Source organism: Podarcis gaigeae, assembly GCF_964106915.1.
Source record: "Podarcis gaigeae genome assembly, chromosome: 2".
NCBI classification, from domain to species: Eukaryota; Metazoa; Chordata; class Lepidosauria; order Squamata; family Lacertidae; genus Podarcis; species Podarcis gaigeae.
In genome coordinates this window covers 68,157,133-68,180,695 of record NC_139679.1, presented here as the reverse complement: position 1 = coordinate 68,180,695, position 23,563 = coordinate 68,157,133, and the positions used below count along the sequence as shown (strand labels likewise).

General features: G+C 41.7%; 1 protein-coding gene across 8 annotated transcripts in view; it reads left to right on the top strand.

Moving 5' to 3' along the window:
* EBF1 (EBF transcription factor 1) overlaps positions 1–23,563 on the top strand; it is a 378,896-nt gene that overhangs the window by 247,287 nt on the left and 108,046 nt on the right. For 4 of the 8 annotated variants that reach the window (XM_083726224.1, XM_083726220.1, XM_083726223.1 and 1 more), the window contains exons 7-8: positions 7–88; positions 17,661–17,778. In XM_083726224.1, coding sequence (XP_083582350.1) covers positions 7–88; positions 17,661–17,778 — 200 coding nt within the window. Of the gene's footprint in view, positions 1–6; positions 89–17,660; positions 17,803–23,563 lie in introns of all 8 variants that reach the window. The other 4 variants (XM_083726222.1, XM_083726218.1, XM_083726221.1 and 1 more) reach the window with 1 other exon arrangement.

The window sequence follows — 23,563 nt, the reverse complement described above, 5'->3', positions numbered from 1 at the left end:
CAACAGGTTCTTCTTGAAATTTTTTCTTAAATGTAACCAGAACTGCCTAAAAAATGCAGGAAACCCTCGAGACATGCGAAGATTTCAGGTCAGTGTCACTCCCCCCCCCCCAAAGATAAATAATGTTTAAATGATGTGGGCTGGGAAGATTGTCAACCTATGTAAAATGATTGCATAGTTCTTTCAGAAAATTACATTTTGCATTTTATCGTTGTTCTTGGCATTGTATTTTGATGTATTTTCTGTGAGTCGCTTTGGTTCACCCTTTGAATGGGGAAAGGTGCGATATAAATTATAAAAAATAAATAAGAGTTGGGATATGGGGGGAAATGGTGAGGATTTGCATTTTGGAAGCCACCAGGCTTTGTTCTGAGATCTGAAGTGTCAGAATGCCAGCTCAAAAACAATGAATCTGAACTAGGGTTGGCCCTTCCCCTTTCAGCACCTGAGGCCAAATGGGAAGATGCCACTTCCTGGTCTCCCCCAGTGCCGGATTTATGTATAAGCTAAACAAGCTATAACTTAGGGCCCCATTCTCTTGGGGCCCCCAAAAAAATTAAAGAAAAAACAAACCTGGATGTACGTTTCCAAAATATAAGAAAAAAGCAAACAAAATAAAACCTTCATACAGCAGCAGTGTTTTGTGTTGTGTAGGTTCCTATGATGTAAGTAATGGGCCCCACATGCTCCCTAAAATATCACTGGTTTCCTCATTTCTATATATAGGGTGCCTACATTCTGCATGTGCAAATGGCTTTAGATACCTGTTAACGTCCATAAATTATCATGTAGCATTTATTCAACACAAAATACAGCAACAATTTGTTGACAAAGGACAGCTGGACATATAAAGGTCTCCATTACCTTCAGGAGCTTAGGGCCTCATCAAACCTAAATCTGGCCCAGGTTCCCCCACCACCAGGTTGCGAGGCAGCGGCTTCTCTGATGGCTATAGGGGTGGAGGCGCCTGTGCCGTCACCAGAGAAGTGGTGGCAGTGGTCCAAAGCCGCCAGAGAAGTGAGCAGCACTGAGATCACATCTCTCTGGAAACTGGCTCCCCTCCGCTGGCTGTGGTGCCACACCTCGTGGACCTCTGCTGCTTGAGGTGCTTGCCTCACAAGTGGGTTGGCCCTATTATTGCTCTTTGGCTTTTAAATATTTTTAACCTGTCCCCACAAGACATGGGAGGAATTTGCAAGGGTTTGACACCCCAGGTATTAACAATGACTGCATTCACACAGCAGTTCTATCCCTAACAGTTAATTTCCACCCTTAAAAAAAATTCATACAATGTTAAAGCCACTTTCGGAACTATAGTGGAATATAGCTTGTTTAGCACTCATTTTCATATTATTTGCAAACAGGAGATTTTCTGGAAACAAGTAAAACAGGAATGAGCCCTAAACCTGCTCCATATTCCACTATTGTTCCATAAGTGACTTTTACATTGTGTGAAAGCTCAAATATAATGTGGAGCTTGGCAGTCGTGAAAGCAGAATAAACTGCTATGGGGATGCAGCCAGTGACAACAGAGAATTACCATTAAAAACAACAACAATTTAATACATGATGAGTCATGAAAGTCACTAGGTAAGTTGGAAGATGATGCTAGATTTTAGCAGTGGTTCCCAGCCTTTTTGGTACGGTGGCTCAGAAATCCAAATTTGCTTGATATGGTAACCCACTGAAATATTGTCCTGTGAATTTTAGACCTTAGGTCATTGGCAGCGGTCTGTTTTGTTCCCCTGAAGTGTAAGTTTGCCTATTTTATAACCATTTACTTAAGGTAAAGGTAAAGGTACCCCTGCCCGTACGGGCCAGTCTTGACAGACTCTGGGGTTGTGCGCCCATCTCACTTAAGAGGCCAGGGGCCAGCGCTGTCTGGAGACACTTCCGGGTCACGTGGCCAGCGTGACATCGCTTCTCTGGCGAGCCAGAGCCGCACACAGAAACGCCGTTTACCTTCCCGCTGGTAAGCGGTCCCTATTTATCTACTTGCACCCGGAGGTACTTTCGAACTGCTAGGTTGGCAGGCGCTGGGACCGAGCAGCAGGAGCGCACCCCGCCGCAGGGATTCGAACCGCCGACCTTTCGAACGGCAAGTCCTAGGTGCTGAGGCTTTAACCCACAGCGCCACCTGCGTCCCATTTACTTAGCACCCATATTAATGTGGAATTCATTGAAATATTTATGGTACCAACAGTATTCACAGTTTTGTTTATGGGAATACAAGACTAGCCTTTCTGACATTTGGTTACAAGTGTGAACATAGCATCATAATGTGCCAATGAAACAAAAAGCTGTAAGAGTTGTAACATCATACTAGTGAAGGATTACAAGCGATAATTAATTTGTGTTTAGTAATGAGGCCACTTCCACAGGAATTGCACCCCACTTGCAGGTCACAGCCCACAGGTTGGGAAACTCTGGACTGTAAAATTTCCTGAAGGAATACAGATGCTAGTTCTCAATTGATTTTAATTCCATAAATCAACAAGCTAAACAAATGTTGCCTCTTTCTAGTCCTAAAACCCAAATTGAAGGAAAATAATATTTTATTCGTTCTCTCAAGTCTGTGCAAGCTGTGACCTACCAATATGAACATACTAGCTGCTTGACAAAACTGCCTCTTAGTGGCCCAGTACAATTCTGCCTTCAACACTAGCACCATTCCTTGGCATGTTGATGGGGTATTGGATGATTTAGGATGGGAGGCAGATGTTGTTCCCTACTGGCTTCCATTGGTGGAGATGAGGAGAAGTGAGGCAGCCTCTGCTGCTGTGGAGTACTCAGTTTCACCGTAATTTGTGGATATTTGCAACTGCCAGTTCTCCCACCGATAGAAGCCAGTAGTAAGCCCCCCCAAAATGGGGCAGTGTGGTGTACCAGAGGCTTCAGATCTACAAGATCCAATCCCCTACTAGTGTAAAAGAATCACCCTCATCATCTGTCCAGGCCAACTGGGAGAGAGGGTTTTGGACACAATGCTGGATCCACTGATTCTCTCCACCCCTTGGTGGCCAGGATTTGGATTGCTCTATTACTGAGCTCCTGTAGAATGCCTGCATGGCTGCTAGTGGAATCTGTTTAGCTTGATAAGACAAATGTTATGTAGGCTTCGCCTTTTGGGATTGGTAAAGTAAAGGTAAAGGTACCCCTGACTGTTCGGTCCAGTTGTGGACGACTCTGGGGTTGCGCGCTCATCTTGCTCTGTAGGCCGAGGGAGCCGGCGTTTGTCCGCAGACAGCTTCCGGGTCTTGTGTCCAGCATGACTAAGCCATTTCTGGTGAACCAGAGCAGCGAACGGAAACACCGTTTACCACTGGAGTGGTACCTATTTATCTACTTGCATTTTGACGTGCTTTCGAACTGTTAGGTTGGCAGGAACTGGGAACAAAGCAACAGGAGCTCACCCCATCATGGGGATTCGAACCGCCAACCTTCTGATTGGCAAGCCCTAGGCTCAATGGCTTAGACCACAGCGCCACCCGCATCCCCTCTTGGGATTGGCTAGCCTATCCTATCTCACAGTGTCACACCATATAAGGCAAAGAAGACAGAGTGATAAGGGGGAACAACAGAAAAGACCTTAATAATAATCCATTCTGTTATGATCCTCCTATCACACTGTGTGCTGACATTTTCACCTCCCTAAACAGGTATGGACTGGAGGTATTGTTCTAAATGTACAGGGTGAAGTTCACAAACAATTCTGAAACAAACAAAACTACCCTAATCTGCCCGTATGCAGGTTTCCCCACCGGAAGAGACGCAAGCCCCTTTCTGCTGCAGTAAACTGCTCAGATATTTCATATTAATTGTCCATAAAGTTGGCCATACTTCTATAAAAACTTTTTTTTGGGGGGGGGGGAAATGACAGTGGTGGAACAGCCTGGTACAATTTATTATTATTATTACTGTAACACCGCAAGATCCAAAACAATAAATCACTTAAATACAAAAAAATGTGGTTGATTTTGATGGGCAACCTTTATGGTATAATTTATTTATAAAGTATTTCTATACTGCTAGGTCATAAAATATATGGCAAATATGCTACATTAAAACAGAGAACTAGATGGTAATAAGATGTGGATTTTATACCTTCAGTGTTAGAAATGCAGGAGTAGGCTAGAATCAGTTCTTTTTTTCTGGGGGGACGCAGGGGTATGCATACCCCTAAACATTTTGTGAATCTAAGTTTGGCCTCATTGCGGGGGCAGTATTTCAATATAAGTAGGAAAATGAGATTACCCCTAAACATTTTTAAAAAGAAAGAAAGCACTGACTAGGATTATTTTAAGACATAAGTGTTTGTGTATTTGTGTTGATTTCCCTTATTTTTAATATTTAGATCTTCCATATGACATAATGGAATTATTAAGCTAATATGCATACCTACTCAAAAGTACATCTCACATAGTTAAATGGGGCTTACAAAAGGTTTGTAATTTTAAACATACAAGTAGAAAGCCTCACTGAACACAGTGGGTCTCACTTTTGCGTAAACATGCATAGGACAGCCCTGTTAATTATGCACTTTTTGACTATCAGTGTGCCATATAATTAAGAAAAATGTAAATAGCGAAAAAAAGCCCAATTGTTTCAATATTTTCAGTTTAGAGATTACTTAAACATGGAGTAAAAAATGGAACATTCAGAACAGCTTTAACTGACTTTGAAAAGCTAGTAAATAACCATTAAATTCTTAAAGGACTATTATCCAAAATTTATTGTCAATTGTTCTGTTAATTACCACTCTGGACTTAATTTGAAGCTAAGTTGGAAAAAAATGCTTGATAGAACTCTTACAGCGTATGGTTGGAACAAAATCTTTGCTAAGCTTTTACCCATATTCAATTTCTGTAATATGAAAGAGAGTCATTAGGAAACTATTCATAGGTCATTTCCTAACTGTCCATAGGTTGGATAGAGTAGTCCTTCTTCCTTGGTGATCACTCGTAGCCAAGTAAGATTTTCTTCCATAAACACGGTTTTAACAATGATTCCGTAAGTGACTGTGGGGGCCAATTCTGGACCCACAAGTCCTTCCACAGTGGCGACATTGGTTTCCGGGTGGGAGTTGATCACGGTGTGGATTGCCAAGCGTGTCTTCCTCTTAGCACGTTTCTACTTTGCGTTCTGAATTCTAGTGTCTTCAGAGCACATGACACCTTTGGTAAAACCTGTTCTCCAATTGGAGCACTCACAGGCAAGTGTTTCCCAGTTGTTGGTGTTTATACTCCATTTAAAAAAAATTGCCTTGAGACAGTCTTTCAACCTCTTTTGTTGACCACCAGTGTTACACTTTCCATTTTTAAGTTCAGAATAGAGTAGTTGCTTTGGAAGACGATCATCGGGTATCTGCACAACATGCTTTACCCTCTGCATATTTTTCTGTTTATTTATTTAAAACCTTTATATGCGACCTTATATCAATGATTTCAAGGCAGTTTGCAGAAACAAAAACAAGTAAAGCAAATAGTGTTGGGAACACTCTGGTCCCAATAGCTGGGACATACTCAGGTGTGTGAGGGTAGATGAGAAGATATGTTGTTGCAGCAGTTGAGCATTTCTGGTCTGTTCCAGAGTTCCTAACTTCTGGCATGGGGACTGGCTCCAGGATGAGGGAGAATTGTTGGGTCTTCCACAAGAGCCCCAAAGGACCAGCAGCGGAATCAGCAGTGGAACCACCTGGAGCAGGGAGCAACTGATAAGATAATTGCTCCAGCAAAGCCCCAGGGTGGTCTATGTTACTGCCTGATAAGCAGCATCTCCTGACCCACCCTGCACTGCTGCGTGCTTAGAGTAGGAGCATTGAGGAGAAGACCTGGTGGTCCAGCAGTTTTTGTAGTGGATGCAGTGTTGAACTTCAGTGCAGACTGGAATATCTAGGGCTAGACTAACTTACCTCAGATTGGGTAAGATCTTACACTTTCCTGAGCTCCATGGAGGAATGTGCAATAAATAAATAAAGCAAAGGCCATATTTATGACCGTAAGTTTGTATTTCCCTCACAGTTAATGTCATGTTACCTGGAAGCGGAACAGTTTTGTTTGACTAGCTTTTGTTTTCCAGGCCATATAATTTCTGCTATTTCCACATGGAATTTGCAGATTTCTACACAGCCTTCTTAAGGGCCTCCCATCTGCTTTCCTTCCGTCTCTGCCACTGTTGCCTCGTATTTATTAAACATCGGTTATTCTGTAAGAATATCCTCCAGTCAGACATGCTCTCGCAAACAGGGCAATCTAGCGTGAACAGCCAGGACCGCAGTCTGTCAAAGCAACAGTTTGTGCTTACCTACCTGCTGCCAGTTTGCAACTCCCCCAAGATGTGAGCTGATTTTCATATGGTAATGCTCTTGCATGTTCTGTCAGAAAAGCAATCAGGAGCTTGTGTAGGTGACTAGGTAGGACATAAGAGGGGTTGTTGATCTCTTGACTCGTAAAGACATTCTGTCAGGCAAGCCCAGCCTCACAGCAGTCGAGCTTTCCGTGTGTAAACAGAGACTGCTTAATTACACAGGTCATGTCAATTAGCGTGACCTTCGCATTTTAAAGAAATTAATCACTTTCGGCAGAGCAAATCACTCCTCATACTTTAATATTCAGTGTGGCGGTAAAGTGTGCAGAAAGGCATCCAGTGACAGAGCATTCCTATTTTTATGAATAATTGTTCAGTTTAATCATTGTTCCCACCCCAACCCCCTGCCTTCTCTTTGGACTTGTTGCTTGAACATTACATCAGACAAAATAAGGATGCCTGTTGATGCTGTATATTTATTTTGGTCTAGCAAGAAATGCACCTGGAAAAAAATGGGTTTGGGTGGGGAGGATAAGCTTGCTGAAGTCCCTCACAGTGTCCCACAGAGTCCCTCCTACATCTCACACCAAATACAACCAATGTAATAGGGTAGGCGCTTATTTTCGTATTGGAGGTTCCTTGCATGGGATTAGCTGCTCCCACCTGGCTATGTCATGGCTTCCTTTTTGTGACGCATCAAGTTCCTCCTGTCTTCCATCTCAGCACCTGCTTCCCCTCCCCACTTCGGACATTTCAGGTTAACTTCGTTCACCTCAGTCCAGATTTAGAAGCAAGCATTTAGCAAACAGCTCTTTTCAAGTCAACTCCAGCATGTCTCAGCAGTTCTAATTAAAGAGTTGGTTGCAGAGGTGAGGAAGTAGAAAGAACCAGGGTGCCAAATGGAATTAGATGGCATATACCCTCTGTCATACAGCAGGATGATGTATTACATCCTGGGCTTATTTTTTGTATCTTTGGCTACCTAAGGAAATAAATCCAAAGTCCCTTGAATATTTCAATTAATTCATTAGTTAATTAATTTCAATCGATCTATAAATTAATCAAAATCCTTTCTAACCAGATTAATATTTTAAAATCTCTAAGCAGTTTACAAAAATGCATATAAAGCAGAGCTAGAACTTAAAAAAAACCCCTATAAAGCAGTACAGTCGTACCTTGGAAGTCGAACGGAATCCATTCCAGAAGTCTGTTCAACTTCCAAAACGTTCAAAAACCAAATTGCAGCTTCTGATTGGCTGCAGGAAGCTCCTGCAGCCAATCAGAAGCTCCTTTGGACATTTGGGTTCCAAACGAACATTCGCAAACTGGGACAATCACTTCCAGGTTTGCAGCGTTTGGGAGCCAAAACGTCCGAGTTCCAAGACATTTGGGAGCCAAGGTATGACTGTATTATGAAAACAGGAAAACATGTAAGAGCAGATCCAGTCTTATAGGTCATGGAAAGCCAGGACAAGAAGGTATGTCAGAAGCAATTGATGGATATGGGTCACTGTCCTATGATATTTTGTAAGACGTGGTACCACAATTAAATTAACCCATGGTCGTCCCAGGTCCTTCGAGGCACCAACAAAAAGGTTTGCTTGTTTATTTATGCTAACATCCTATTAGTGTTATTCCTATTAAGAGCTGATTAATCCCCCATGTAAGGATAGCCCCCGGTGCTTCCTCCTCCTACTGACGGGACATCACCTTTCCCTGTAAAAAGTTGCTGCGGTCATTGCTGCTGCCCTGGGGAAAGGGAGACACTCCCCTCTTCAAAATAATAAAAAAAGGCTACAAGTGTGCACACCAGCATTGAAATTTGCAATATATATTTTGAGAACATATATATTTCAAGAAAAAGCCCTTGCCTTTGAACTAGAGCTCCTGCCAGGTTTTGGGTGCTGGAGAAACATTCCCCTGCAAAATCTTCCACCTGACCTTTCACTGGCAGCTGCTGGGGAAACTTGCACTCATTACTTTCCCTGCAAAATTTTCAAGTGTTATTGCTGCTGCTTTTCCAGGAAAGGAGTTGTGACCACCCCCTCATGAATAGTATGCATCACCAGTGCTGGGGGGGGGGAGCAGTGTGTATATTCATTTTTATATTTATTTTTAAAGAGAGAGTAAGAAACGAACAAACCGGGAGGCAGGTATGTAGCCTATCTTAAGTTGTTAATTAGGGACCAATATAACTTTGGAGAGATAATGAAGAAAGGTGGGGTTGCATAGTGTTGCTAGCCAGGTAACGGAGGCAGCTGAGGTCATCAACCCTATCAAAAACCACTCCATCCAAAGTAGGTGAGACCATAGCACTGTGTCTGTTCACACGGGAAATAACTGCACTACTGTTGGTGATATCGTGCTAAAAATGAGTAATTTTAAAACAACACCTTGGATTCTCAGGAATAAATTACTGGGTGAATTATGTCATTACTGGGGGGAAGTACCTGTTGCATCATCACAAAAGGACAACTGAAAAGATTATTGGTTTGCTCCTTCCCTAGGTTTGCTACAATTCATGATGGGCAAATGTATGGTTAGAATTTTGCCTATCAGTCAGGCAGACAACTGGCAATACAGGAATGATATTGCTGGAAAACAGGCACCTGTGTTTTCTATGAATTTCTAAGAGTATGCTGAAGTATGTAATTAACAGTACTAATGGGCTGGTTCAGAATGAGCTCAGTTTTCTGAACATCATCTAAAAACGCCTGAAGACTCTTTTTAAAAACAATGGCCAATTTGGATAGAATTTCAAAGTTGGGGGGGGGGTCATTACTGCACAGGCACCAGCCAGTCAGCACTGTGCACAGCCAGCTTCTGCTGTTACATTGCAGAACTGCCTCCTTTCCCCACAAGCTTGTGCCTGTATCTTAGTTAGTAGCCTCGAAGCATCTACCTAAATTTAGGCTGGGCTTTTAATATCCTGCTAAAGCTGGGACTTGAGTCAAAATAATAATAGATGTGTACTGCGAGGAGTAGTCTGCCCAAAAGTCATTCCAGCCTCTTCCACACAGTGTTTAGAAGTGTAAACAAAAGTATAAATTTGCTTCCAGTAAAAATGGAGATTACTGAAAATACCAGGAATGTGCCATAAACTAATTGGCTAGCGAAACCTAATGGGCTGTGGTTAAAAATGAGGAGTGATGTGATTCCTAATCTTGAAATATTGGGTGGTGCACCCTAACAAATAAATTGGCTCCGTTAACCAACTCAGATAAACAGATTGATTTCTTAACTTCTAGTTTTCATTTCCGGAAGATTTTTTAGCTTCCAGAACGTTTGCAATTGAACTATTTAATAATGCAAAAGAAGGATGTACACAGAGGAATGCAAATAACAGTAAATTTAGGATACACAAATTTAACCAACCCCCCCCCCCCATCTGATATTTTCATTAGCAGTCTGCTAACCTCCAGTGCTGCACATACATTTGAAAACTAACAATCTATGATGATTTGATGCTAAAGCTGATTTTTCTCCTCTCTATGTTTGCCTGTCCCAAATTAAAAACTGCATTTTCTTCACAACATTTGGATAGGTTTGAGATTTGGCAGGCCTGCCTGTCCCCATGTTTATATGAGTTTGTCAGCACCTCATTAATCAATTTTTAAACTGCAATATGCTTCCCCCCTCATGTGTTGGCCTGTTGTTGTTTTTTCAAAGTTGCTTCACTGCCTGCTCTACACCTCCTGCTCTCATTTTTTTTAAGCTGAAACAAAAGTTGTTTCCTTTACAAATTAGTTTTGCATGTGCTTTGATTGAAACGCATCCCACTCATTAAAAAAATAAAATAAATTGTTTCCTTTTCAAGAAATACAGTACATGCAAACCATATTTGGAACATGCTTGCTCCCGAGAAGTCCTGTTGACTTTAGTAAGATTATTGTAAAGTAAATGGATTTGTGGATTTTAGCCATAAACTTGTGAAGGCTGTTTGGAAAGTATTCAGTTCATATTAGATATTACTTTTTGCTTAGGCAGAGGACATTAATATTTAAATAACACGTAGGCCAAATATTTCTTTTTCCTTTATAGTAATCAAACTTTTGAATTCTCTCCCTCTGTCTGTCTGTCTCTCTTTCTAAAAAGAATCAGTAGAGAGTTTCTTCTTTTCCTACAGGTGCACTGTGAATAATCACTTCTTAAAGTAGACCACCACTTAACCACTTTTATTTTTTTCACATTTCCTGACCCTAGAATCAGTTTCTCTAGGGGATTCCTTTTATAGTATTTTCTCTTAATGACTCCAAAAGAGCCCAGCCCACACCCAGCATGGCATCTTTGTAGTAAATCAAATTCTATTCAAGGGAACTAGGTAGCAACAGTCTGTTACTGCAATTCAAAACATATTTTAAAGATGAATGGCTTAGGTTGAGTGCCTGATGTTGCAGATGTTGTGGGCAGGGAAAGTTAAGTAACTGATCTCAGTGAGATTACGCTGGTAACTAAATTTGCTCGCTGTTCATGCACTCCTATGAACAAAATAGTTTGCACTGAAGGTCGGGGGCCCTTGTCATAGAATTGTTTGGCATTGTATTTTATTTCTTTTAAACAAAATATTTCTTAAGTGGTTATGTTTTTAAAATCTTTCTTGGACTTGGGTCCCCAAAACACACTTTTCTGTGGTTTTTTCTCCTGTCTCTCATACTTTGTATTTAGATACCATTTTCAGGTGGTTAAGGTCTTAACAAGAAGAAGGGTTATTGAAAGTGGCTTTTAAAATCCACAGGGGGAAAAAGGAAATATAAAAGGACAGCTGAAAGTTTGGTGAATTCTCAGTGCATTTTGAGTATGTCTTTTATCGGGGGTAAAATGCTCATATTTGTTCCTTAATCAGCCTTCTTAAAGCAGTGGTAGCATGTAGCTTTTATGGAGCAGTTTTTTTATGAAGGAGCAAAAATGATAATTTTCCTTTGATGAAGCCATACTCAAAATGTGCTGGGAACTTAACAATCCTTGAAGCTGCCTTTTTGTGTTTGCTTTTTTCAGTGGAAGTTTTCCCCATCTGAGAAATCCTGTAGCTTGCTGTGGCCTCCATCCATGAGGTAGGTGCCAGGTGAAAACGCTCTGCTTCCACCAGGCCTTTGGCCAATGGACATCTGATGCCCTTTTAAATGTGTTATGGGAGGGGGGATTATGGGTTTGTTTTTGTTCTTAATTTTATTGTATATTTTATGTTGTGATCCTCCCTGAGATCTATGAATAAAGTTAGTAATGTTTGTAATAAAAATAATAGGTAGGCTAGACACTGGAGAAAATGTACTGACGGTATTCCTCTCTAATAGCCCTATGCTCTGGGACAGCAGTAGGACAGTGTCATAATCTGTGAGATTCTTTAAGCTTGTGTCTTTAGCTTGACTATTTAAAGTAAGGTAAAAGGTAAAGGACACCTGGACGGTTAAGTCCAGTCAAAGGCGACTATGGGGTGCAGCGCTCATCTCACATCTGGCTGAGGGAGCTGGCGTTTGTCCACAGACAGCTTTCCGGGTCATGTGGCCAGCATGACTAAACCGCTTCTGGCGCAACGGAACACCGTGACGGAAACCAGAGCGCACGGAAACGCCATTTACCTTCCCGCTGCAGTGATACCTATTTATCTACTTGCACTGGCGTGCTTTCTAACTGTTAGGTTGGCAAGAGCTGGGACAGAGCAATGGGAGCTCACCCCATCAGGGGGATTCAGTGCCAACCTTACGATCAGCAAGCCCAAGAGGCTCAGTGGTTTAGGCCACAGCACTACCTGCTTCCCTGTGCTTGACTCTTTAGCAGAGGCTGGATGGGCATCTGCCATGGATACTTTACTTGAGATTCCTACATTGCAGGGGGTTGGACTAGATGAAACTCAGGATCCCTTCCAACTCTACAATTCTATGATTCTATGTGTCAAGAAAGATAAAGGCACTAGGACAGGAAATCACTACCTCTCCTCATAACAGCATGTGACTAGCCAGTTCTTACTTCCTGGTTGCCATGGTCCTTGCAACATGTTCCTTATGCGGGCTTCTACTATAAAGATGTGAGGTCTGAAGGAATAGGATTCTGTATAGTTCAGTATTGGAAGGAAGGGATACTTCCAGCTCAATATGCAAAAAAATTGACCTATAATGAGAATAATATTTGGCTAGCACAATTGTTGTAGTTTATGGACCTTTTTCTGGTACACAGTTATATTTTTTTCTTGGTGTTTCTGCTTGATACGTCTATAATTTTTATAAAAAGAAAAGTTAACTAAGTGCTTTCCAAGGCATCACATTCTAACTTAGCAGCTGTTATTGAAAGTATTGTTATAAAATTTTAGGGTGCCTGGTCTCCCCTTCTAATATCTGGAACCCAACCCCAGCCCTGGTACCAGACGTTGAATTTAGCTTGTTAAAATATAAGCCAGGCTGGCTCACTGATGAAGCAATCGCCTGAAGAGATGGGCCATCAAAAGAGCAGAAGGTGAAGGGTGAAGACCTATTAAGAAAGCCATCAGAAAAGCTAAGACTGTGCCAGCTGGGAAATGGATGAAGCCCCTCCCTGAGGTCCGAGTTGGGTAGAAGAACAAAGGCCACTAGTAGAGTTTCAGGATTGCAGTTTGCCTGATGTAAGGAAGAGGAGAAATAGTTGCATTTGGCAAGCAGCTGGCTGGCTGCAGAACGGGAGGGTCGCAGCAGTGTGGGCTGGCAGTTTGAATCCAAGGTGGCAGCCTTGTGAGAAACAGGAGTGTAATCTTGAGAGCTCCCCCATCCTAGGCTCAGGTTGTATATATGTGGAAATAAACTATATATATTATAAAGACACCACAGTCTCCACTGTGCTTCATTTCCAAACCCTGGATAAGCGCTTGGAACCCCCCGGAATCTCACAGTGCTGTGGGGATTATGGTGGCATGGCAATATGTACATGTTGCTGTTCTCGCTTCAGCTAGCTGGAAATGTTGCTGGCCTCTGTCTGTGGGAATGAAAGTGACTTCTTCGCTCTCCCTGGTATTGGAAAAAGGGATCACTGGATTGCTACATGAGAAACTGGGCTCTCTGAAGAAAAGCACTTCATTTCTGTTTGGTTAGTTCTCAAAATAGTCTCCATGAGCACATAAGTGAGCTGGGCAGAGCAATTTGAAGCTCTGATTTAGGCCATTGGGATGTAATGAATCAGTGGATGCACCACTGCATCTGAAGCCGTGCCACTCACATCGGCTAGAGTATTAGGAGAAAGCAGTTGTGTAACTTTTTTCCTGTGCCAGCTCCAGGCTGATGCAGTTTAGATGGCCAAATTGGGTCCCTCAATGGGAAACAGGCCAGCTTTGGAGACAGCCAATCTAGTGTGGGCCCTGTTCTGCTCCTGCTCCACCTCTCTGTTTCCCTGCTTTGGAGATTTACAATGGCTATTCTTGTGCTTTCAGAGCATGCAGCAGTAGCCTTTGTGGTAGTGCAGCTCTATTGCTGGCAGAGCCCATTGGAGGGACTCCTCTGCCTCATCCTAACCCCTTCCAGCAACAGGGTCAGGGATAAGGATTGTTTGGTAACAAATGAAATAGCACGTTTCCCCCATCCCTACCTTCCTTTTTGCAGGAAGGTTAGAAAGGACTGCCATGTGCTGAGCAGTCTGCTTTATGGAAGTGAGTCATTATCAGAAGCCGGAGTCAAAGGCAGGTCAGCAATAAAACATCCAGTGTCAGTGAAGTTAACTCTTTATTCAAAGAAACTAAAACAGCGCAGGCCTAGTGATCACAGAAGCTCTTCCCAGTAGGTCTTGTCCAAGTGAGGCAGTTGCAAAGACTGAAGATGCCCATCTTCCCATTGCTCTTTAAGGCTCCTCCCCCAGTTCCTTCCCCAGCAGCCAAAGGCTCCTTCGCCTTGTCTCTCTTTCCTCCACCCTCTTCATTTCTCTATGTGTTCTGGGAGACTGGGCAGAAGGGAAGCTGGAGCAGGAATGGGAGATTCCCTGCTTTTTCAGTAGCCTACCTCTGCTCTGCCTCTTTACCGTACTCTGCTTCTGCCTCAGATTCTGGACTGCTCTATGCTACAGCCTCTTCCCACTCACTAAGCCCTGTTTCCTCTTAAACTTCTGACACCTCATCCCAGTCTGCTCCCTCTTCTCCCTCTGACCACTCATCATCATTATCCCACCACCAGTCCCCTGGCTCTGAGCCTTCTTCCACTGAGGGTTCCCTTGTTGGTTCTCCAAATGGTGCCCCCCTCCCACTCCTCTGCATCCAGCCAGTCCATGACAGTTGTGGGCGACTTGCAGCCATTAGGAGTAATGCCTTCACACCTTCCATATGAGCTGTGTCAGGAAGAAGCTGAACACCACTTCTTTCAAACAAAGATGCCCTCTCCCAAGCCCCCATCCCCACTATGTTTGCATTCCTGTCTCAGCGTCGCCTGCACTGGCTTGGTCATGTCCACAGAATGGAAGATGGCAGGATCCCCAAGGATGTGCACTATGGGGAACTGGCTTCAGGCATTCAGCCCATTGGCAGGCCAAAGATGTCTGCAAACATGACATGAAGGCAAGTATCATCAACCCCACCATTTGGGAATTCCTTGTAGGCAACCGCAGTGCCTACTTCTGCAGCAGCACAACCTGACGCCTTCATCTGCCCCAGCTGCAACAACACATGTCTCTCCCATATTGGTCTCTATGGCCACAGCAAGCACTGTAACCTTCAAACAATTTTACTTCCCCCCCCAAAAGGTACACGCCTCCATTGTTTCCCAAGACAGACAGGTGCCAACAATGGCCAAGTGATACATTATGTAGGACCTATCATTTAAAGCTACCCTATTAAAGCAATTCAGTATTATACACACACCATGAAATGTTCACCAGCTATTGTTATGCAAAACAAGTTATGGACAAATGCCCTTTTGGAGTGTGCATGTAATCTTGCCCATGTAGACTTTTCTCACACTGGAAAACTGTTTCTATGGATTGTGGTTATAGGGAAGATTTAAACTGACTTAAATAGTGAAATGGAATATAACACAGGAATATCAAAAGTCCTTCTCACGTGTCTAGTGTTTTTCCTTCAGAATTCAAGTTTCCAAATCTTGTCAAATAATTTTGACCCTGTTTTAACCCAGCGGGTTTTTCCTTTTTAAACCACACTGTGAAATGAGCTAACAAGATTCTGACAGACTATTTTTGGGCGCAAATCATTTTATGTTCACAATCTTAAAGGCCTTATTAAGTTTGATGGGGGGTGGGGAGGGATTGCTTTGCTGGAACTGCTCGACTAAGCAATGTTGTAGGTCAAGATCTGACAAAACATGTTTTTAAGAATTTTATTAGAGTTAATAAAGTGTTATTTGGAGAGTTTTGTTTCGATTGCCTTCCCCTTTCTACCCAGTTCAAGCAATGTAAGGCAATTCTTTGCAAGCAAATCTCCCTGCTCAGGCAACTTTGAGAGGGTAGCGGCTTCCTTGGAGAGTTGAAGCAATGTTTGCCAATCCTTGTAAAGCATTTCACCTCTTCAGAGGCTAAAGCCTCTCAATACCAAGAACAATTAAAGCAAGAGCCTTTTGGAACGACTGGGGAATTCAGCAAAATAAATCAGAAATCCTCTGCCTTGGCTCTGGAGGGTTGCCTCATTATAAGAGCAGATCTATTAGCCCCCTTGCCATTGTCTTTCATTTCTCAAGTGAGGTGATTCTAATTAAATTAATCTGCATGTCAATCTATCGGTGATCAATCAAAGGGGCCGAGGTCCCCCTTTGCGGCAGTGTGCTTGCGGCTGACAGGGCCTGATAATGGAGGAAGAAATAAACTGTCGAGCAAAGTTAATTAGTCAACATAATAGGTGGATTAAACAGGAGCCGGCTGATTGCTGTTTCACATGTTGAAGCATGAGGTGGGAGCTGAAACTGCAATTAACAGACAATTATTATATTTGGTTGTAAGAGGTCGCATGAATAAACATATCTCAGTGGGTTTCAATTTTTAATCCCCCTTCCTTGTTTAATATAAGGAGAAGTGTAGGTCATTTCTTCTTATTGTTTTAGCCAAAGTTCTGGAAGGCAGCACATGTTCTTGGGTAGAATACTTGGTAAACGGTAGCGGAGAGAGGGACGTTGCCATTTTGTTTGTATGGGTGATTAATATGGACTAAGAGGTGATCAGGGGAACCAAGCTCAAGAAATTAATTCTGGAGCTGCTGCTGATGTGCAGTGTATCATTATCAAAGAAGAGGCGCTCTCATATTGAAGGGCACCATGCTGTCCTTCAGATCCTAATGCTAGCACATCCTGGGGCTGACCACAAGGCTTCCCCGTACTTTTAGGTTTCAGCAAAGGCAAAATGGTCCAGTTTTACCTTAATATACAAGATGTCACCAGAGCTCAGGTACAACCAAGGATAGAAATCAGCATCCCGGGCAACAAATTTTGTCATCATCACTAACCAAAATCTCAGCAATCCCTTGCAGCAGTAGTCATCTCATTAGAACGTAGCATTCCTTATCTGAACTTCTTATTGGGTAAGCTAAAGTCATTTTGATAAGAGACTGAACCTTCATAATGAGTCTCCATAAAGAATCTCACTTACTTACGTTGTTTAATGGGTTCTGATGAAAACTGGAAACGCGTTTTAAATTTGTTGAGAAGTATGTCAGTTGAGCAGCTGTGTGCTTGCAAGCCATCCTTTTGAATTCACTAGAATCTGTGACTTAATAGTCCCATGTGCCCTGCACATTACAGCAACATGGTATCTCCGTTTTTAGTTGTTTAAGTGAATTGAGACAAGTCAAAGTTTGCCAAGTGTGGGAATTCAAACTTGATTATTTGCTAAGGAAAAGGTTTACTTGGATTTGAAAAGCACTATTCATTTCAGTTCTGAAATGCCTTTGACACACATACACTGTTCCGGAAAATTTTGGAGTGCAAACACCCCTGGCAGCTACAACTGTAACAGCATAATGAATACAGTTGCTCTCATCCCAACTTTTGCAGACCACACTTGCTTTTCTTTTTAAAAATACATTTTCATTTGCAATGACAGCAGCTTTATCTCTTCTGGCATATATGCTGAAGAATGGTGTGGGGTAAAATTCAGTCAGCTCTTTAAAAAAAAAGTTAATAAAGTGCTCTTGTTAGAATGATGGTTAACAGTGTACGTTTCGCCATACAGCTACAAACTGTGCAATTTGACTTAAAGCGACATCAAAAGCCTATGATGCCAAAGACCCACTCATCAATAGCACCTCTTGTTAGAGTCGTACAGTCTAAGCACTAGTTATTATGTGAAATAGCTGTGCAATTTTCTGCAGCTCCCAGCTGTTATTTAAGATTCTGGGTTTATTATACTCTGCGCTCATCTCATTTTAAATTGTATTAAAGTGTTTCCTTATATTGTTGTCCCACTCACAGGTTGTGGTATCTACAACAGTCAATGTGGATGGTCATGTCTTGGCAGTGTCGGATAACATGTTTGTGCACAACAACTCCAAACATGGTCGGAGGGCTCGAAGGCTTGATCCTTCGGAAGGTACGCCTTCTTATCTGGAACATGGTAGGCATTTTTTGTTGGTTGATGTTGCTTCTTTAACTGTGGGTCTCTCGGGTTGTGTGGGGGTCCCCCCTTTTCTTCCATTACTGGTTGTCCTAGCGAGATCATAGGATGAGAGGGTCAGTGTCTTCTCTCTTTTTCCCCAAGGAGTACTTTCCTCAATACTGGCGCAAAGTTTTTAAGCATTTGGGTAATTCCAGCAAAATCAGTTTATGCAGTGAGTTTTGGCTCAAATGCTTACTGTGGGCAAGCTCTTCCCATCAAATGTATGGGTATTGTTAGTGCATTTGAAAAGGCCATGGGCAGGATATGTAGAGAATTAAATTGTGCACCGAGTGTTCTATATGCCCAAGAAAGCCCAATTCTCTTCTATGATGCTGAGGAAGCTCTTTAGGCTCATGGAGTCCCAGCTGTGAGGCACATGGGAGACCGGTGCACTCTTTGCAAATTCTTAAATAACTGATTTGCTTACTGTGGCACATTGTAGCTATCACATGACAGTTAGAATGGTCACATGGTTGTATGAATCGGGTCTCGTGTTTCAAGAAGCAGAACTGAACAAAATGGTCTGCTTTTTTTAAATAAAAAATTGGGAGCATAATCCAAAATTGGTTTCCTTGCATTATATTTTACATACTGTGATTTAGGGCAAGATTAAGAGATGGGGTAGTTTTCTCCTCTTTGTCCCATGGACAGAGTCTTAGGTTGTTTCCAGACATCCACAGAAGCCCTCACTTGATTCGTTTGAGGATTATGTTGGCTCAAAAAAGAGCCAAGGTCAGGTTTCAGTAAACCAATCTTCAGAACAAAATCATATGTTAATATATTTACACATCCTTCCTATAACTGAGAGCCAGATTAGGACATAGAGTACTTTCTTGTAGCTACCTGGATATTCATTTAAAACTGAATCTAAAAATTCAGACTTTCATCATAGCCTTGGTCAAATGACCATTTATCACCCTGATTCTGGCATCTATGAAATGAGAAAATAAAATTTTATTTATTTATTTGAAACGCATCTGTCCTGTCATTCTTCCTTAAAAAGAAACCAACATAGCTAACAATCCATAATGCAAGACCTTAAAAAAATGCAAAACATGGCCAACAAATTCTTACCAGCGTATCAAAACCACATAAGTCAATAAACATACAGTACTCATCACCTGCAAGCGCTCAAGAGCTCTGAAACAGAAATGTTATACTTGTCCCTTGAAAAAGACGTGGGCGTGTGTGGCAGATGTTCTTTACTGGGAAGCCAGTCCATAGCCTTGGGCCACCTGTCCATAGTGACTGCGAATCTAGTCTCTGCTTGTAGTGGCTCACCTGGAAGATGCCAGATGCTACAAATGGCTAAAGGCCTAACAACTGAAGCGTTTGGGTTTGGTCAGTGGCACTGGCAGAAAAGCTAACATGCCAAATCTACATGGCTAAAGGAAGGACAAGCCCTTCTGTTTTTAACATGGCATGGCAACTGTTTATATCTTACATGAGACAGGAGCAGCAGGCAAGGATTCCCTGACATTCTCATGGTGGTCTTTGGAGAAAGCTCACTGATTAGGGTATATTCTTGTATGCTATTTGTATGTATGGCGTGACAATGTATTTTCCTTTCATTCATAATATCCTGAATGCTCGTATGGATGAATAACGCAAATGCAGTCAAGTTGTTTGCAACTGTTCTTGATTTTTTATTTCATTTTGAAATATATAATAAACCTTTTTTTTAAACACACACACACACACACACACACACACACACACTAAAAACAAAACAAAAGCCCTAGTCTCTGACAGAAGTGGGATGCTAGCAAGAGGCTCAAATGATGAGACATGCAGGCTCTTATGGGAGCAAGTTGTTCTTCCAGTCAACTGAAGGTCTAGGGATGTCTGTTTCTGGTAGTTAACTAACTTCCCTGGGCTGCTGAGAATAAATAAAATAAGCAATGAAAAAACCCAATCATTTAAAAATAGTTAGTACCGAAAAACTAAAAGGCAACTATACAATGTATGATGGCTGGGGAAACTGTGGTCCTCCAGGTGTTGCATCATGTCAACATCTGGACGTGCTTCAACATCCCCATCCCTGCTATATATATTAATCATTGCAAATTAATTAATCACTGTGAGTTGTTGCCACCTTAGTCATAAAATAGAGTGTGTAAACTGTAATTATAAGAGCTGGTAGTGGGCACAAACAAGGTATATTGGAATCTGCCTACTTGTGTGTGGTTTACTTCACTATCTCATTCCTAACTTCACACAGGTAGGCTGTGATCCTGTGTACACCTACCTTGGAGTAAACCCCACTGTATATAGTTGGCTTCATTCTGACAAAACGTGCATGGGATTGTGGTGTTAGTGAAGCCACAGGGGAAGGTTCAGCCAGATTTTGGTATGTGCCTAGGGTGCTGATTCCTCACAATTCCCATTCAGTGTGTGTGTGTGAGAGAGAGAGGGGGGGGGGAAGTCTTCTCATGAATGATATCTAATCCAGTTTTCATGGACAGTCAAGGAAGCTAAATACCCTGGAAAAAGCTGCAGAGTGAAAATGTGCTTTCCCATCATTAGATAAATCAATACTCAATAGAAATTCTCTCACCTCAATATTTGAGTGTGATATCATCACACCCTACCATTTTCCTTTGCTTACATTCAGAATTACTGGAACAACTTACGTGAGTAAATGTAGTTATGCAGAAAATGCATAATGAATCAGGTCCACAAGTTTGCACTTTCTAACCTAAAATTCTTAGCTCTGCAGTGTTTCTTATTATGTAAACATAACTTACATCTGTATTTATTTAGCTTTAACTTTTTAGGCTATAACTCATACTATAGATTTTTTCCATCCCTGCCAACAACCTAATTTAATAAACAAACCACTGTCATAATTTTTGCCTGATTTTACTAAGGAATGTGCAAACTGTTATTTTATTAATTAGCAAGACGCAAAGCTATACAAAGGATATTTATTCATTCATCCTTGAAGTGTCTTAACATAAACCATAGTCCTTCAAAGCCTGCTTTTTTATTTTTTAAGGAGATGTTTTCCCCCTACAAGGAGGCCACATGAATACCTGCCAGTTACTAAGACAGCGCTAGATTCCTTCAAGCTTGGAAATATTCCTGTTCTCACACTTAGAGCACAACTATCTGCTCTAAATATTTCCCATACTTCCACCCCATGAGATGAGGTAATGTTTTGGGGAAAGCAAAGGAAATCGTACTTTATTATAGCAGTTTTCCTGACAGTTCAGCTCATGACAGTCAACACCAAATTCTGTAGTTCTACTATTATCTTCTAAAACTGGAATTAAGGTTTCTATAGCCACTCTCCAAATGTTTCCCATTTACTTATTTGAAACAGTTTGGAGGTCATTGAGGAATGCTCACCTTTTTAAGAGACCATTGTGCTGGAGAAGTAGCTTACTTAAGGGTTGGCTCAACAATTAAGAAAAGTGAGCTGGCTGCCCTAGACACCAGATGTTGTGGAGGGTGGTGGCAGCCCCTCTGGCCATTCACCCAGAGCCTTTGTGCCAGCAGTGGGAAGCCTTTGTCTCTCCATATGTTGTTAGCCCCATTAGCTGCAGCCAGCATGGCCAATGGTCATGGATGATGAGAGGTGACCAACGAAATCTAATGTCCAGAAATGGTCCACAGATTTAAGATTCAGGACAGGGAATCCTGTCCTCATAACCACAGGATATTGTGGATCTCTTTCCAAATATAGTATTGTGTAGAAGAGTGTTTCTGGTGCAATGTGTGTTATTAGTTTATTATTACATTTATTATTATTATTACATAGCTTGAATAGTAGGCAGACTTACATGTTTTACAATTAGGCCTATTTTTGTTACTGTTGCCTATATAGCACTGATCCAATCATACAAGGTGTCACCTTCTAGAGCAGCCTTTCTCAACCTTTGGTTCCTAGATATTGTTGGACTGCAACTTCCATAATCCCTAGCTAACAGGACCAGTAGTCAGGGATGATTGGAGTTGTAGTCCAACAACATTTGGAGACCCAAAGCTGCCCTAAAGGACTCTTTTTGCCCTCCCAGTTTGGTTCCAACGATTTCATGTGTCAGAAATCTGGTATGCTTTGGGGTTGTCCAGCCTTTTTTCCATTTATAGTCCATTTGTCAGTCAGTAAAAAGGAAAGTTACTCTCAGTGGTTTATCTCAGTGTAATCAAAATCATGCTTTTACATCCACCAAGTTCTTGATAAAACATAAATAAATAAATAAATAAATAAATAAATAAATAAATAAGTTACTCAACTAAATGTTTCTATATTTAAAAAGTAATAGCTGGCAAAGGCTAAACAGCATTGTGTGGTACAAGCAGGGTAAACCACAGTAATCAGTGGCTTGCCATTGTTATTATGGTTTACTCAGTTAATAGTTTCTTCTTTTTTTAGAGAGAGGAAGAAATTCTGCTTGATTATATCAAAACTTATTTAGATACATTAAGATGTTTACAGAGAAACCAATGTACCCAAAATCAGTATTGACCTCCAGGGTTGTAGCTTTATAAGGAAAACTCCCCCCCCAAACCCCTCCCCCCAACAACCCCAGACCAAAAGGCATTTGAAGGAAAGTGGTTACGATACAGAATTTGCCAGATGAAATAATGTCTTTACCACCCTACCCACCCAGCCCCAACAGAGGTGGATGTGAGATGTGTAGAGACTTAGGCCTGACTCTCTTCAGTCCTGCCACAGAAGTTTTGTGTGCTATATTAACAAGTCACTGTAGTACTTTTTTTTCTTTAAGGGTGAAAGAGATCATATCAGTTGTAAATAAATGCCATAAGTATATGAGTTTAACTAGAGTGATCTTTTCGCTTTCTGGGGAGGGGTGGATTCTTTTCAAGTGTGTGTACACACACACACACACACACACACACACACTTGTATTAATCTATCTATCAAATTTTATATGCCAGCTTACAGTAAAATCTTATTAATGAGAGAAGTTAAAATGCATAAAACAACTTTTTAAATGCACTTATGCTGCACCACCACTCTTGTATTTGACAGTTTTATATTAAGGCTGCACTGTGAAGTGGTGTTAGGAGTTGCTTTGTTAGCCTGGTGCTATTACCTCCTTTGAGTAATATTTTGACAACTATGCACCAAAGCAGTTATTACCTACAGTGATTACTTGCTAGAATGCAGTTTGTCCTTTGACTGTATCCCTCTAGGCTGCTCTATTCACAGCTCCCAGAAATTCTTCTGTGGGTATCCTCACTTGATAATCTGTTCAGGACGAATTTCATTTCCTCATTGCTGAGGTTGACTTCAAACAGCCAAGGCAGCGAACGAGGTTGCAAAACCACCATGGGCTGCGTTTTGACAGTCGTAAAATGTGTGCGTATCTTCTGACATGCTATAGACTACTACATAGTATAGGTGTGATCATGGCTTATCTTTTCCTGAACTAGAGGGACCTCAGCAGTAAAATGATGCGACACTTCAGAGGAATTCTGGAAAAGAATGAGCTGCAACCTCTTCGCTGGTGTCAGCATTGTAGCCACTATCTCACCCCTTGGTCTGAATTCTCTGGTAACCACAGTTCAGTCTGTAACTAGGGGGATGAGATTACAATGTCTGAGCAAAACGTGAGCCTGATTAACTCTCTCTTTTTATATAAATTAAGCACTGACTAGAAGAGTATATAGATGAATATAAACATCTGGGTGGAATTAAGACAGTTAGGAACAGTGTTGTAGCCAGTGGAGGCTTGTCCAGTGAGGGCAC